This window comes from Impatiens glandulifera, chromosome 9, assembly GCF_907164915.1.
Source record: "Impatiens glandulifera chromosome 9, dImpGla2.1, whole genome shotgun sequence".
In the NCBI taxonomy this organism is placed as follows: domain Eukaryota; kingdom Viridiplantae; phylum Streptophyta; class Magnoliopsida; order Ericales; family Balsaminaceae; genus Impatiens; species Impatiens glandulifera.
Window position 1 is genome coordinate 17212396 of NC_061870.1, and position 16182 is coordinate 17228577.

Consider the following 16182-nt stretch of genomic DNA (forward strand, 5'->3'; position numbering starts at 1 on the left):
AACAAGTAATTGAAGTTTAGTATTAATTTTTAAAATAAATAAAATATTTAATAAAAATAAGTTAATTTTTAAATGATATAAAATCAGTTGTTTTAATTCAAATTTATCTTAATATAGATTTATTATTTTTCATCTAATAATATGTTTTTCAATATTAATATAAACTCCGATTTTTTAATATTTATTTTTTTTTATGAATTTTGAAATTTAATAAAGTATGTAATAAAATATTTCTATGTCAAACCAAAATAATAATAATAATAGACTTTATATTCATATTATTCATCTTTAGATCATTGCGGAATATCTTTTCTAAAATTGGATTCAGCAATATGGCTTTGCTTCTATTTAAGAAGTACTCAACAATTAGTACATTAAATGGTCAGTATAATCACCTAAATGCAATGTTTATTTGCTTTTAACTTCAATTTCTGCCTCAATTTAATATGACTGATTCATCAAGAATGCAACTATCCATCCCAGAAGAGCACCAGCAATCACCTGCATAATATCCATATAAAATTGAAATAATTAATGCCTGATTAAGGTGTTTTAATAGAACTACAAGTTAAGTGTTAAAGATGAATACTGATTTTTTTAAGTATGTGAAAACTAAATGTTAACAAGTCAAATCAAAATATATTAATTGAAGTACCTGCAATGTATGTTACCCTAATAACCTTGTAACAATGTAATTTAATGCTCTTGCTAAAGTCCCAAAGTTAAGTTATTTTGACATTTTTGAATGTTGGAAGCATGCATTACCTTCCATTCATTTCAACTAAAGGCGTTCTAGGTAGGAATCACTATTTCTACTTGAACTATTTAGTGAGTTACAACCTAATTCTATATTAAATAAGCATTTCAGCTAATCAAAGCTTGTTCAGTTAGTTCGTTTAACAACCAACCCACATGAACTGAGACAGACTTTTGTCTGAACCAAATACTGAGCTGCTCACAAATGGCATAAAATTAGTTGTAAAAATGCGAGAAGGAAACCAACAAACCTGAATTGGAGTATGCCCAAGTGAATCTCTTAAAGGTCTAGAAGTAGACAAGGGATGTTCAGGAGGAAACTCGCATACGATTTGGTTCAACAACTGTAAAAAACAATAAAAGAAGACTGTTTTAAGACTAAATTTCATTTTTAAAGTATAAACAAATTGGAAGCAGAGATTTATGTTCAATAGACAAAAGCAACAAGCCCATCTTACTTCTGCTTGTCTTCCAGCATGTAGCCTTACACCAGATGCATCATACATTACCTGCACATGTTTCGCAAAAAAAAAATATCATCTTGATGCTCCAAACAGGGAGCAATTGAATTGTGTCATATTGGGATGTAAACAAAGAGACAGTCAATAATAATCTTTATTAGGAAACAACCCATGAAACACCAAGGATCAAGATTGCAGGGATTTGATTTAATGTCAAATATCAACTAACAAAAGTATGACACAAGTAGCAATAGTGCAGAAAATGAACTCATTTTGTTAACATCTCCATCATGTTCATGTACAAGGTAATAAACATACAGAATCAGATTTTGATATTGATATTGACATTGACAATGGAAATGAAAGTTGCATAACTAGAAATTGGGTGAAAATCTAACAAGAAAAGAAGAAAAGAAGAAGAATAGGAAAATTGGGGATACATACAACACATGCTAAGACAACAGAAACAGCAAACATAGGCGAATTTGTTCCATCAAGCAAACCAATGGCGGCTGCTAAAGCAACAACGGTTGCAGAATGCGATGATGGCATTCCACCGGATCCGATCAGCCTTTTGGCATCCCATCTTTTTTCTTTATACCTGAGAGTCTAGGAAAAAATGTTGAAAACATGAGCTAATAATGAATCATAAAAGGGGTTATATCTTATAATCAATGCAGATGAATAATAATAATAATAATGAAAAGAGATGAGGTGCGAACCAGGTCGTGAATAGCTTGAGGAACTGGGCCAAAGCGAAGGCGATGAAGGCGGAGACGAGAGGAAGGTTTACAGGGAGGACAGGAGTGGCGGGCGCTTGCATTGACGTGGTCTGATTTCCAGCCGTTGCGTCGGCCGCTGTAATAACCTCATCCATGTCCAAAATAGATCTCAGAAATTGCGAAGAAACAAGCAAAAATCTCTGTTTCTTTGGGGGAAGAAGATGAAGATGAAGATGAAGATGAAGAAGAGTACGTCCACGTGGGGAGTACGGTGAGGCGGAATTTCTTGAATAGCAATTGGAGAAGGAGATGAAGGAAGAAGAAGAAGACGATGAGATCGCGTTAGGGCAGTCGGCAGAGACAAAGAAAGGTATTTTCGCGATTGTTCAATTCATTCATCCAAGTCTACCTCGAAACCATCAATTGTAAACTTTTTTTTTTTTCCTAAATACACTTATTTTATAATAAAACTAATTTTTTTGTTTTTGTTTTTTTTTTATATTTTAGATCAAAATGTTGAATCAGGATATTTTTGTTTGAAACATGGACTTGTGCAAGAGATTAAAAAAAAAATTAAAAAGGATCATGTTCGGGAAATTTTTATTCCAAATTTGTTAATATTAGGGAGATTTTTATCCCGAACATTACCATGTGCAGGAGGGGGAAAAAATATTCGGAAAAATGGTCATGTTTAGGAGATTTTTATCCCGAATATGTTCATGTGCATGAGAGAAAAAAAATCAGGAAGATGACTATTTTCGAAAGATTTTTGTCTCGAATGTTGACATGTTCTGAAGATTTTTTTTATTTCTCTCTACTGCATAAGTGACAAAACACGTCAGATTCGTCGCTTTTCTTTCGTTCTCAAATTTGTTGTTTTATCACGACCTTAAAAATATTTAACCTTATTTCAATTTTTAAGTGTAAAGTAGTCAAAGAACAATTACTAATAGAACATAGATCCAAACTAATTTAAATTCTTCAATAAAAAAAAATAATTTCTTAGTTAAATAATCCATAATTATATGTTTATAGGAAAAGGATAATATTTTCTTTTTCAACACTATGTTAGGACTTAGAACAGTTAAAATTCAGGTTATTTATTATGAAATTGTTTAAATAATAGATAATTATATGTATTTAGTAAAAGGATAATATTTTCTTTTTCAACACTATGTTAGGACTAGTTAAAATTTAGGTTATCTATAATATATATAATGCTTAATTTTTAAAGTGTTCGGATTGCCGGGTCGAGAGTTGTGGTTAATTTGGATATATGTGAGAGTAAATGGATACTTGGGTCGGATTGTGGGTTGACCCGCCCATTAACTTAAAACGGTTAAAAATTAAATTAAAAATGTTATAGGTATGGTTCGAACTTGCAACCTAACAAAACAAGTACAACCTTTTAATCAACTAGACTAATAACACTTTATATTTTAAATTCAACTTAAAATTTGATAAACGCGTGACATTTTAACAATATAAGTTCAACTTTTTAACTAACTAATATATATATATAATGATGTTTAGTTTTTAAAATGTCCGGATTGTCGGGTCGAGAGCTGTGGTTAATTTGAATATATGTGAGAGTAAATGGATACTTGGGTCGGATTGTGGATTGACCCGCCCATAAAAATTTTACCGTAATATTTTTTTCACGGTTTTTTATATTATTAATCGTGCAAATGCACGGAATACATGCTAGTTTATTATGAGATTGTTTAAACAATAGGTTATTTTAGGGTAATATTAAAACATAAAAGAGTATTTGATATATAAATTAATAATTATTTTTTTAATTAATAATTTAAATAATGTCATTAATTAGAGCTATGATTAAATTATATTATTAACATTGTTCATATAATTCAAGCATTAGATAGTTTTTTTTAATCTAGACATGCAAGTGGTCGGTTGAATGATCTATTTGTTTATTTGGTGAATGATTGCTTTTAGGGGTGGTTTGCAATAATAAAGAAACTTATTAAAAAAATGCATAAATTATTTATTCTATAAAAAAGGTGTAAATTAAAATAATATATAATGATACCCCTGTTGTATCACTAAAATAATCCTCCTTGATTTCGATTCATACTTTTAGTGATGTTCCTGCATTTATTGATGATTATAATTTATTAAGGAAGGTTAAAATTATATTAATTTAGTTAGGGTAATTGGAATTAGAATTGGAATTTAAATTAATTTTAATTTTATAAAAATTAATTTAATAATTCTTATTATTGAAAAATTATAAAATTATAATTCAATCACTTATGTTTAAAAAATATATATAATAAAAAGAATTTAATATATATTATTTATTTTATTAAAATATTGATTTGAAATAGTAGTTTAAATATATAAAAAAATTAAAATTTCAATTTTCAAAAGAAAATATATTAATTTAACATTTAATTTTATAAATTAAAAAAATACATTAGTTCAAAATTTAACTTATTAAATTTAAAAACAAAATATTGGTCGACGTATATAAATATTTTATTTATTAAATATTGCTTAAAATTAATCCAAGGTGAGGAATAAATTAGTTTTTGTTGTACATGTGATCATATCATTTATGAAATCATTTGTTTGAAATTCCCCTAGGATATCATCAAATTCATAGTTTTTTTTTTAATTTAAAAAATTAACACTACTTTCACAATCATGAACTATACTTCAATTTTAAAACATTTAAAAAAAACAATAAAGTCATTGACAAATTTTGACTGGGAAAAGATCATACTTAAAATGATCAAACAGTTGCTCCAACTTAACTCAAATTACAAATTTATTTTATCAGCTCATTCACCACGTAATTTTGAATCATTTTGTATGAATTGATAGAATTTCTATATTAAAAAACCTACCAATATAATTTCTTACCCAATTTTAGTTGTAAAAACTAGAAATCTAAGTTTCAAAAATTATTAAAAGTTCAAAAAACAAAAAAAAAAAACCTCTAACCATATCTCCATGTACAACAAACTCTTTTGAGCTTCAAGAGACTTAGCACTAGATAGAACGAACACTTCGCCTAAGGGATATCGCGAACTTCCGGGAGCAATGACCGCGAAGAGCAACTAAGTTTGCTTTGCGAAGGACGCCTGCTTGTTGGTACTAGAGCCGGTTCCAAGTCCCAATCATCCGACCCTGCAGAGCTATTGTCGTCTTTTTCTTCCCCCTTGAAAACCGGATGCATGTATGTGTTTTGAAGGTATTCCTTTAGATTCAAGTTCGGCTCCTTAGTTCGCTCTAAAGTGTCTTTCATCATCGCTTCCTATAAAAACAATTATATAAATTCGACTTCGTGTTGATATGGATTGAATTAAAAATTTCATTTTCTTTTTACCTGCAAAGGATATCTGACAAATGCCGGCTCATATCGTCCTTTACAGAAGATATGAAACCAAATGGTTAAAACCGGGAGTGTGATCAACAAAGGAGTCGATTGAGCAGCTTCCTTTGAACTCAACAATCCCATTAGAAGCAGCTGCGAAACAACCAATGCAGTTATGATTCTTCCATGGACATCAGGCCAGAAAGCTGCTGCACTCTCATACTGTTGATTATAAACATTTATAATCTGATGACGATAAACCACGAATGCGAATGCGAAGAACACGATGATGAAAGGAAGAAGAATAGGAGTGACGACTGCGTAAACTAGCCCGAGCAAGAAATAAAGTTGTATTTGTGGTTCACCAGTGTTGAAACTAATACTCCCTGGATCCATTGCCTCGTCTCGATCCTGCTCTGTCTTCACAAGGAAGAAGCTTTTTAAGTGGTAAAAAATTAACGGTTTTAGACGCAGAATTTCTCCTGCCACACCAGCCCAACCGTCCACCATTATGTATGTTATGAAGAACGTCGCTTTCATTGGTATCGACGTTCCAATCGTCACTGGAATGCTGCAATCAATTAGAAATTAAAAGTATTTCAATTTTTTTTCTTTCTTTTTGCATCAAGGATAGAAAACTAGTACAATTATAAGTCCCTATTGACACCTCTTATGTAAAAAAACATAATGTGGGATCCAGAAAACATACTCATTCGCGGATTGGTGGATGAAGTTGTTAAGTTGCTGAAACGCGGTTCCAGTGATAATGCTACCGAGAAAGACATTAATGAACTGAAATATGTAATATCTCGTCGCTGATCTCCTCTCCAAAGCCGATATCGAGCTTAGCCCTTCGAACTTAGACATTGTCATAAGTATAGAAGGAAGAAATATGAGAAATATCTTCAATGCAATTCCCGGAAGAAATCCTTGGATAAACGACTTAACACCTTTCCTACGAAAAACAACAATCCACCAAAAGATTAGTCAAGAAAAACAAATCATAAACAAAAGAAAAGAAAAGAAAATAAGCAATTTACTTACATTTCAATTATTGGTCTTAGGAATGGTAAAGCTTTCTCAATTCCCTCTATGTTTGCTAGAGATTGAACAAATGCAATGGGGATCATGAAAAAGAATGTAAGGAAAAAGAAAGCAACAGCTATAATAAGTTTCCTAATGGATAATGAAACATATGGAATGGCTAAGTTATTCCAATAAACATCTCGCGGTTCTGGAGCCCATTCGGTTAGCCAGAAACTCGGGTTTCTCGTTTGTTGAGTCTGCGCACAAACTGCAGCACCCCATCTTGTTTTGAATGAAACGAATGCTGCTGGCATTATGTATTTTGGATTCCCAATTATCCTCTCCCTTTCTTCTGATATCTATAAAAACAAAAACCAAGAACAGCTCTTTCAATTCCAATCATCCTCTCCCAATTGTCCTTAACATTGTAAGATTAAAAACAGAGATACAAGAATTTTACTTCTTTTGACAATTTCTCAATTGCTGTTGAATAGAAATCGATCGCGTCCACTCTTTTCCCTAAAAGTCCAAGAGTCCCCATCTGCGCAATCAATTGAAAAAATGTTTATTTGTGAAGATAGGATTGGTTAGTGGTTAGTTACTACCTTCTTGAATGGGCGTTTGGCATGATTTCTAGAGTATCGAAGTTGGTAATAATCGAGCCAATTCTGCGTTTCCTTTTTCTTCTCTACCAATTCAGACAATCTATTAGCATTATATACAACCTGCATACAAAACATTCATAGTTTATATAGTCTAATGATTTTATTTATTTGTTTTCAAAAACTTTACACAAATCAACAGACCTGATGTGTGAGGTAATAATCGGGATGATTAACCAAGAAGAAATGTTCAACTAGCTGATCAACCGATTCATCAGGATCAATTGGCACGTTTCTAACTAAAACCTACACAAAAAACATATTCAATTAACTAAACAAGCCAAGGGATTACAACAACAACAACAACAACAACAACAATAAAGAAACAAAAACATACTGTAAATTGATCAGGGCGCCTGTTCTCGGCTGCAAGGAAATGCAGACGCATGGATTGAACAGTTTCATACTCTTTCTTCAACACATAACATGTCCAGAATGTAAAAGCATAAGCCATTACCAAATGAGTCCAGAATCTAAACCAACAACAAACAAACAAACAAACAAACAAACAAGACAAGAATTAAACTAAATGATTCAATTCTTTCTTAAGAAGATCATCAGACATTCATACCTGTTTGATGCAACAGGAATATTGGAAATTGATAGCTTATCAATATTACTGTAAGTCAAATTTGACTTCTCCAAAGTTACATTTGTATAATTAATAGGTACCATGATTGTAAAAGCCAAGAATGCAATAGGGACAAAGATTTTCAACCTGCATTTAATTTCCAATAACAAAAACCCAAAATCAAAGGCTGAAAACTAAGAGAATACATAAAATTCAGATATGAAATTACCCAGTCAAGTAAATTCGAAGATAAACAGCTGAATCTAATCCAGCATGATCAATAAGTTCAGGTTCGGGCATACGAAGAGCGGCTGGCATCCAATTCAAGAACCTCAAATATGATCTGAAATCTAAGTTAACAATTTTCTGTGCAAATGCATTTGAGAGTCCAGCTGTACTATTTCTTAAACCCTTTAGATACCATTTTGGAAAATAGACTCGATCGTTAATGGGTTGTATTCTTAACACAGCAAATGCCACAAGGAAAGCAAATGCACTAAGTATATTGATTGCTGCTGCAACCATTATATCATTAAGGGACGCCATTAAAGCTCTGTTTTTTCCTGCAATTTAATTCATAAACATCTATTATGAAGCTTCATCAATAGACATAGAAAAAGAGAGATAAAGAATCATACCCAGGTCGAAGATCTTCTTCTTCTTCTCAAGTAAAAAGCTCAAGTTTTTACCATAACCCAGATGATGTCTTCTGATATTCTTTTGGAAAATTTCGTCTCACTGAGAGAAGAAGATGAAAAAAAGTGATCTTGAGAAGAGAGAGAAAGAGATACGTTCACATGGTATTATAGACAGCGAAATGCTGATAATAATTAACTTGGTTGAATATGGTCAGTGCTTTTATCCTAAGATTGTGATGGGATTACATCATTAAATTATTCAATTATTTTATCATTTTAAATCTATGCCTTGATTGATCCTGGATTATTTTAATAAAATTTGAATATTAACAAAAAGTAGAAAAAAGAAAAAAGAAAAAGTGATTTGTTTGATTATTTATATGTATAAAATAATTAAAATATTTTGAAGGTTATAAAAAAAATGAATATTTAAATTATAATTGGAAAAAAATATTAATTATTAATATTTTATAAATAAGAATGGACATTCTAATCTGTAATTCAAAATATTGATCTTTGTCGGCAAGGGATAACAACGTGGGACAGGTGGCCTCTACTAGGGTATTTATTCCCAACGGCTACTTTCTCTCTTGTATTTTTTTTAAAAATGTTTTTATTTACATTAATTATTAAAATTTTATCTTCATTAAATAAATTTACTTTATATTGATGGATACATTATAAAAGATTGCGGCGCTTGGATATTTACTACACCGTTACATTTATCTATTATTTTTTATTTTTTTCTGTATTACTTTTTTTAACCAATTTTGACAATATGTAATCTACCCAATACCCATTGTGTTACTTTTCATTTCAATTTTGTTTCCGTTACCTCTGAGATACATATTAGATGATAATTAATTCATAATATTTGAAATTATTTATCTACACTTTAATGCATATCAACATTAAAATCTTTCTTTTTTTAAATTGTTTTTTAAAAGCATATATATATATATTACTATATTAGATGATCAATTAATATTGTTTTTTTAATGAGATTGTTATCTTTTCAAGATTAATTGTATGACATCATGGCAGTTGTGGTTTGATTTGTTTTTCACAATTAAATAATTCTTTTTTTATTTATAATAAAAAAATTATAATACCAGTTTAAGCATAACATTACAAAAGTAACGTGAGAGAACAAATAATAATAATAATATTAATAATAATAAAAATAATAATAATAAAACATAAAATAAAATAAAAATAAAAACACAAATACATCATAAATTCTCGACGATTAACTTTCGGATCGAATTTACTGAACTTTTTAAACAAATATCAAAAAGTGTAATAACCGTATACGATGGCAGTTATGGAAAAAAATTAAGAAATATAACTCACAAATAAGATGTTAAATCGTTAATTTACAAAATATTTAATTTTGTTTGAATAATGATTTTATGGATGTTTTTGCAATTTTAGACTAATTATGTAAAATGTATTATAATAAATTACATCCTTGAAATTACTATTATTATGACTCTTATTGGATGTTTAAATAAGATTTATATAGGTAAAAACAGTTTTTGTTTTTAACTAAATTATTAAAAAATTCTTATATTTTCATTAATTTATTAGTTTGATGCAAAACACATACAAAGCGTGTGGGGGATGATATTAGTCACACATGAATTTTCTAATCATTAATATTGGGATGATATTATATGAGATAATAGAATAATTGAGTTGGACCTAATTAAATTAAACTATTAATTTGGTCCATTTGGGCAGTTAGATAGATATATAATATTACTTACCAGCAGACCATGAAATATAATATAGGACTACAATGATCTAACTTGTCACATCCTTATTGTATACATAATTAAACATAACTATTCTTAAGATTCTTTACTTTATCCTAACTAATGCTTTAGTTTAATTTAATATATATATATATATAGAGGAGTGATAGAGGAAGGGAATTTGGTGAGAGAATTTGGTGAGGGAATGACGTGGCATCACCTTCATTGGTTGGAAAATGTAAAAGTGGAAGGAAAGAGAGAAAAAAGAGAAATTATTTGATTTTTTCAGCGAATAAGATTATGCCACGTCATTCTCTCACCAAATTCTCTCACCAAATTCCCTCACCTAATCATTTCTCTCTATATATATATATATATTATTTTTATTTTTCAGTTAAAACACTTTAAATGAATGTAAAAATTATGACACAAAGGTTTATAATAAATTTCAAACTTTAAATCTTTATCATGTGAACCAAAAAGATTTCCCAATAAGTATCGGGATTTTTTATCTTTAGATTTTTCTTTCTAATTTTAAAATTTTATGCATATTTATTCAAACCATCTTGTTATATTAAATATAATGGTGGGTCATGAATTAATGATTCTATGAGATTAAATATGGAAGATACAAAAAAATAGATTACAAAATGAAAGTTAAATCCGTGTAATAAATTAATGATTCTATAAGATCAAATATGGAAGATTTTAAAAAAATACAAAATGAAAATAAAATCCTGAATTACCTACTAGTGTGTGATGAATTAATGATTCTATATGATCGAATATATAATATAATAAAAAAAGAGATTACAAAATGAAAGTACAATCCTAAAGTACCTTTTACCATTTCCTTCAAATCAAGAGTTTGCTATCTTGATAATTATGATTTATTTTTATGCATAGTTTACTTTTAATGAATTAATGATTCTATAGATCAAATATGGAAGATAATAAAAGAAAATTACACAATGAAAGTACAATTCTAAAGTAACTAATGGTGTGTAAAGACTAGGGATGTGAATGGGGTTGTTCGGGGCGAGGATGCATTTACCATTCATGTCCTGTTTTAATTTTGGAGATTTTTTTATTATCATCGTCGTCCCGTTCGGTTTTTTTCAGTTTCGGGGAATCCCGCGGGACACCGTTAATAATTTTTTTAAAAATAAATAAATAAAAATTATACAATAAAATTATATAAACAATTTTTTTAATATAATATATATTGTAATATATTAAAATTTTATATTATTATAAAGAAATAACCTTACTATCCTTATAAAATATAATGAATAAATAAATATATTGGTGATTTAATATATTTAATTATGTTTATGATGTTCGAGGCAGAATCGAGGCAAGGCGGGGGACAAGAATACTATCCCTCTCATTTCCGTTCGGTTTCGGGGGAAAACTGTCTCAAACGATACTATTTGGTTCAATTTTCTCGGGGAGGTTTCAAATTGTCATCCTTAGTAACGACGAATCCTTCGAAATTGACATAAATTCGTCCCGGTATTTAAATCCAAAATCAAATATAAAATATAATAAAAATAAATATTTGTAATCTCGGAAATCCCTTATCACGGAAAAATTCGAGGTTCGATAAATTTTAATTTCGGTGTTTGTGTGAAATTTTTTTTAATAAAATATTATTTAAAATATTTATACAAAATATATTTTGACATTTAAAATTAATTAATACAATAATTAATTTTATATAATCTTTTAAATTTAAAATAATCAAATCACAATTTAATTAAAAAGAAATCTGTATTTTAAATTAAATAAAAATAATTAATTAAAAAAATATTTATTTAATAAAAGAGTCGTCAATTGATTTTAATTTAAAATCAATAAAACATTTTGTATACGTATATAAAGGTATATTTGACAAATATTTTTTTGAGTTCGGTGTTTGGTGATACTCGAAAAAAGGTTTTCGCACTATATTCTCTGTACCGTTAAAAACGATTTATACTTTATAAAAATCTAGGCTATTTGAAAAATCGGTTTGATTACGTTTTATTTAATCAATTATTCTTCAAGTCCTAAAATGCACATGTTTTTCTTGCATTTAAAACTGTATAATAATATTTAAATGATGATACCTGCCATTGATGTCGATGATTATCGAGAAGGGTACCTGAAAAATATCAGTTTAAGGCATTAGAATTTTAAAATAAATCCAAACTAAATTTCAGTTTGAATTCATAAGTTGAATTACAACATAAATTGAATCTTACATTGAATTGGAAAACACTCCTGATCTCTTTACAAAGATTTGTGAATACTTAGAACTGAGCCTTAGGGCCTTATACAAAGTTTAAAATTTTTAAAGAAGAGTTTGAAAATTTTAATGGCGGATTTCGTATTAAGTGGATTGAGGGCTTAAAATTCTTATCATTTCCTTCGTTCTTGTTAAGGGGAGCTATTTATAGTATCCTTAAGTCGGTTGATCGATCAAGTGGATTGAATTTCAGACAAAACGTCATTAATGACTTTTGTCTTTTCTTCATTTAGTTGATCGTTTTAGGGAATGATTGCTCCTAAATCGTAGGTAAAATGATCAATGTGTTAGGATGATCATTTCAGCTTTTGAATTAACGGATTTGATTGAGTATCGACCGAGTTCCACTCTTGAAAAATAAAAAAAAATCGATCAATCATCATTGTTGTTCGTCGTGAGGGAAGAAGATAGACTAGAGCGGAAATGATGTTGTTTGTTTCTTTCGTGTTTGAGCGTTGAGGGAGTCTTCAAATAACGTCTTTCTAGCCAAAGCACAGACGCTTGAGCTTTCCGTCAAGGATGCATGCTCCGTGTGCGTTTTGACTAACGACATTGAGGCGCGCGTTAGTCAATCCACTGCTTCGCGGACGCGTCTCACTTTCGTTGCAGTAGTGGGCAACCCGGCTAGCTGATGGACGTTGGATGAGATTTTATCGTTCATCTGATGGTTGTAAGGTCTACTGCACTAGTTTCTTTTAATTCCGCCTGCTGCTCATTATCCATTTTTAACTTTAGAGTTTGTTTAAAATTACTTTTTCATTTATTATTTTGCTTTTGTTTTCAACCTAAAAGAGATACAAAGTATTTTAAATAGAAAAAATATTTATTTTGTTTATTTATTTTATTATATTTTTGGAACTTTATAAATAATTTATTTAGAATAAAATTGATATAACATTTATTTTAAATTATTTATTTTAATTTCTTTTTGACTCCTTGAAATTAATTTGAGATAAAATGAATACAATTTATCTCAAATTATTTTATTTATTTTTCTTGGCATTATTTTAGTTAATTGTGATTTAATTGCTACAATTAATTATTTAATTATGCTTTGACCTTAATTTTAATTATCTTGAATTTATTTATTCAAAATAATTAATTTAAAATTTATAAATTTAATAGGTAAAATTTTAATTCTTACAATATTATAAAATAAAAAATAATATAATATAAATTACATGTTCAGAAATCATAATTTCTCTTAATTTACATATACAGTACATAATTATTTAAAAATAGAATATTGATTTATAAGTATTTAGATGCATTTAACTAGGCGATGACGACGGTTTTCTTTTTTCATCTCTTTTCCTCAACTAGCACCATGGTGTTGATGACTTGGATTGTAATCCCATGGCCTTTATTGTTGGGAAACGATATTAATGTGTTTGTACATTTTGGAACTTAAATATTTTCAAGATTGATTTTTTATATTTTTTCAATATTAAAAATTCATTATTCTTCTAATTTCCCTTAATTTAGTATAGTTCGATTTTTGCAAATGTATTCTACCGATTTGAAGCAAAACCATATAGCATCGAACTTCTATTGTTGTATTTATTTCAAGATAAAGGTAAAAACATGTTGGGTCAAATTATTTTGACTAAAATAAATTAGAGAATAAGCTTATTTTATGTTGATCTTATTTTGATGATCTTTGTTAAAACTTAACTGTGAATAAATCTAAGTTATCTATTTGTTTTATGCAAGTGCATAAATAAGACTATACTATCTTAGACGTCAAGCGCAGTTAGACGTGGTAGTCTAACTCCTTTAGACGAGGTCTAAAGGGATGCATAGTTAGACGTGGACATCTAACTCCTTTAGACGACGTCTAAAAGGAAGCATAGTTAGACGTGGTAGTCTAACTCCTTTAGACGAGGTCTAAAGAGAAGCGTAGTTAGACGAGGACGTCTAACTCCTTTAGACGAGGTCTAAAGGGAAACGTATTTAGACGAGGACGTCTAACTCCTTTAGACAAGGTCTAAAGGGAAACGTAGTTAGACAAGGCCGTCTAACTCCTTTAGACGAGGTCTAAAGAGAAGCGTAGTTAAACGAGGTCTAAATAGAAGTGTAGTTAGACGAGGTCGTCTAACTCCTTTAGACGAGATCTAAAGAGAAACGTAGTTAGACGAGTCCGTCTAACCCCTTTAGACCTAAAGGTCTAAAGGGAAACGTAGTTAGACAAGGGTGTCTAACTCCTTTAAACGAGGTCTAAAGGGAAGCGTAGTTAGATGAGGACGTCTTACTCCTTTAGACGAGGTCTAAAGGGAAACATAGTTAGACGAGGCCATCTAACTCCTTTAGACGAGGTCTAAAGGGAAACATAGTTAGACGAGACCGTCTAACTCCTTTAGACGAGGTCTAAAGGGAAGCGTAGTTAGACGAGGTCGTCTAACTCCTTTAGATGAGGTCTAAAGGGAAGCGTAGTTAGACGAGGTCGTCTAACTCCTTTAGACGAGGTCTAAAGGGATGCGTACGTAATTAGACGAGAACGTCTAAGTCCTTTAGACGAGGTCTAAAGGAGCACAACTAATGCCTTTATTTAGCAACCGTCTGAAGAAAGCATACATCTAACCACGATCACCTAGTTGTCTTCTACTCCTACTCCACTCACTTCTTTGCAGTCTGACAAGCCAGGTAATTATATCAAATGAACGAAAGCCACATATGCGAATATCCCTCCAACTGCCTGTGTAGTACAAGACAATATCAGAGGATATTCGACACACTACTAGTTCGGTACGTCCACAATCCATTTGCTCAGAGTCTACTGTTCTCTGGTACTATGGTCGACCTTCCAACGGACACCTGCTATGTGTCCATTAAGAAGATTCGACCGTTGGTGTCCTTCTACTACAAATAGATGTTCAAGGACAACAGACGAGCTCCCGGCACTTCAGATCAAGAGAGAAATTCAAATACTATCTAGCTGTGAGAATATTGTAAGTTGAACAGAGCTTGTTCTATTCAACAGAGAGTTAGCTAGCTTAGTTAGTTGTATTCGATTCAAAGTATTTGGTGGATATACTTCCGGTTGTGGAAGAAGGGGTGACGTAGGAGTTTTATCTCCGAACATCCATAAAACTCCCTATGTTCTTTACTTTTTGCCATTTACATTCGGTTGTTCAAAGCTTCAAATTCGACGAACACTTCCGCACTTGAATCTGTTTTAAGAGTTTGGAAGATTTGTGAAGAATAGAAACAGATATTAATCCCTCACAAGATTACTATCGAATAATATATCATAAGATGTTAACAATAGTTAGACCCTAGTCTCTATTGGTAGCACTGATCCAAATAAGTGGTATCAGAGCCTCGTTTTCTATTCTCAAGCACCAACAAGAACCTGAAACATGTCTGTCGTCAACCACATTCCTCTACTCTTGAAAGAAAACTATGACTATTGGATGATGAGAATACAAGCTCATTTAGATGCCTTCTATTGCGACATGTGGCATGTCATCACTAATGGTCCTATAAAGATTGAGAATTCAAGATGTGAATGGATAATTGAAGAAAAGATGGTGAACAACCTGGATAATATTGCCAAAGATATTCTATACAAATTTATCGACATGAATATATTCAATAAGATCAAGTCAGTCTCATCCGCTAAAGAAATTTGGGAGAAGCGGATTCAAATATATGACTGTAACGATCAGATAAAGGAGAACCGAAAAGAGCGGAAAGTTCTTATGAGCGTTGAAAGCAAGTCTAAGTGGGCCGATAGCGACTCAAAGGTCTCATCTAGCAATAGCGATAATGAATCCGTCACATGCTTGATGACAGATGACCAAACCAATGTATTTGACTTCTCTTCGAAAGAGTTTAGTAGAGATGACTTAACTGTTGCACTTAATGACATGGTCATTGAGTACAAGAAGTTATCAGACTCATTTAATGAAATGAAATCAAAATATGAGACCAATAACTCTCTTTTATCTCAAGTT

The 16182-nt window shown here is 30.4% G+C and overlaps 2 protein-coding genes across 2 annotated transcripts; both read right to left on the bottom strand.

Moving 5' to 3' along the window:
* Positions 1–246: 246 nt before the first annotated feature.
* LOC124915067 (uncharacterized membrane protein YuiD-like) lies at positions 247–2353 on the bottom strand. Its single transcript, XM_047455716.1, has 5 exons — positions 1940–2353; positions 1662–1818; positions 1215–1265; positions 1008–1100; positions 247–501 (listed from the first exon to the last, which is right to left on the bottom strand). Exons 1-5 carry the CDS (start codon positions 2092–2094, stop codon positions 442–444), a joined length of 516 nt encoding a protein of 171 aa, XP_047311672.1. The 5' UTR covers positions 2095–2353; the 3' UTR covers positions 247–441.
* A 2362-nt stretch (positions 2354–4715) lies between these two features.
* On the bottom strand, positions 4716–8353 carry LOC124914446 (CSC1-like protein At3g21620). The gene is made up of 11 exons (XM_047454996.1): positions 8180–8353; positions 7771–8104; positions 7542–7688; positions 7308–7443; positions 7115–7216; positions 6914–7033; positions 6769–6849; positions 6327–6667; positions 5992–6237; positions 5295–5853; positions 4716–5222 (listed from the first exon to the last, which is right to left on the bottom strand). Exons 2-11 carry the CDS (start codon positions 8085–8087, stop codon positions 4980–4982), a joined length of 2292 nt encoding a protein of 763 aa, XP_047310952.1. The 5' UTR covers positions 8088–8104; positions 8180–8353; the 3' UTR covers positions 4716–4979.
* Between the last annotated feature and the right edge of the window lie 7829 nt (positions 8354–16182).

Excerpts from the sequence above, each read along its gene's own strand:
- LOC124915067 (XM_047455716.1), bottom strand. The coding sequence starts at position 2,094 with ATGGATGAGGTTATTACAGCGGCCGACGCAACGGCTGGAAATCAGACC. Across the intron at positions 1,266-1,661 it reads CTGTTGTCTTAGCATGTGTT|GTAATGTATGATGCATCTGG; the intron begins GTATGTATCCCC and ends AAACATGTGCAG. Across the intron at positions 502-1,007 it reads TTGGGCATACTCCAATTCAG|GTGATTGCTGGTGCTCTTCT; the intron begins GTTTGTTGGTTT and ends GATATTATGCAG.
- LOC124914446 (XM_047454996.1), bottom strand. The coding sequence starts at position 8,087 with ATGGCGTCCCTTAATGATATAATGGTTGCAGCAGCAATCAATATACTT. Across the intron at positions 7,034-7,114 it reads ATTATTACCTCACACATCAG|GTTGTATATAATGCTAATAG; the intron begins GTCTGTTGATTT and ends TTTTGTATGCAG. Across the intron at positions 6,668-6,768 it reads TTGAGAAATTGTCAAAAGAA|ATATCAGAAGAAAGGGAGAG; the intron begins GTAAAATTCTTG and ends TTGTTTTTATAG.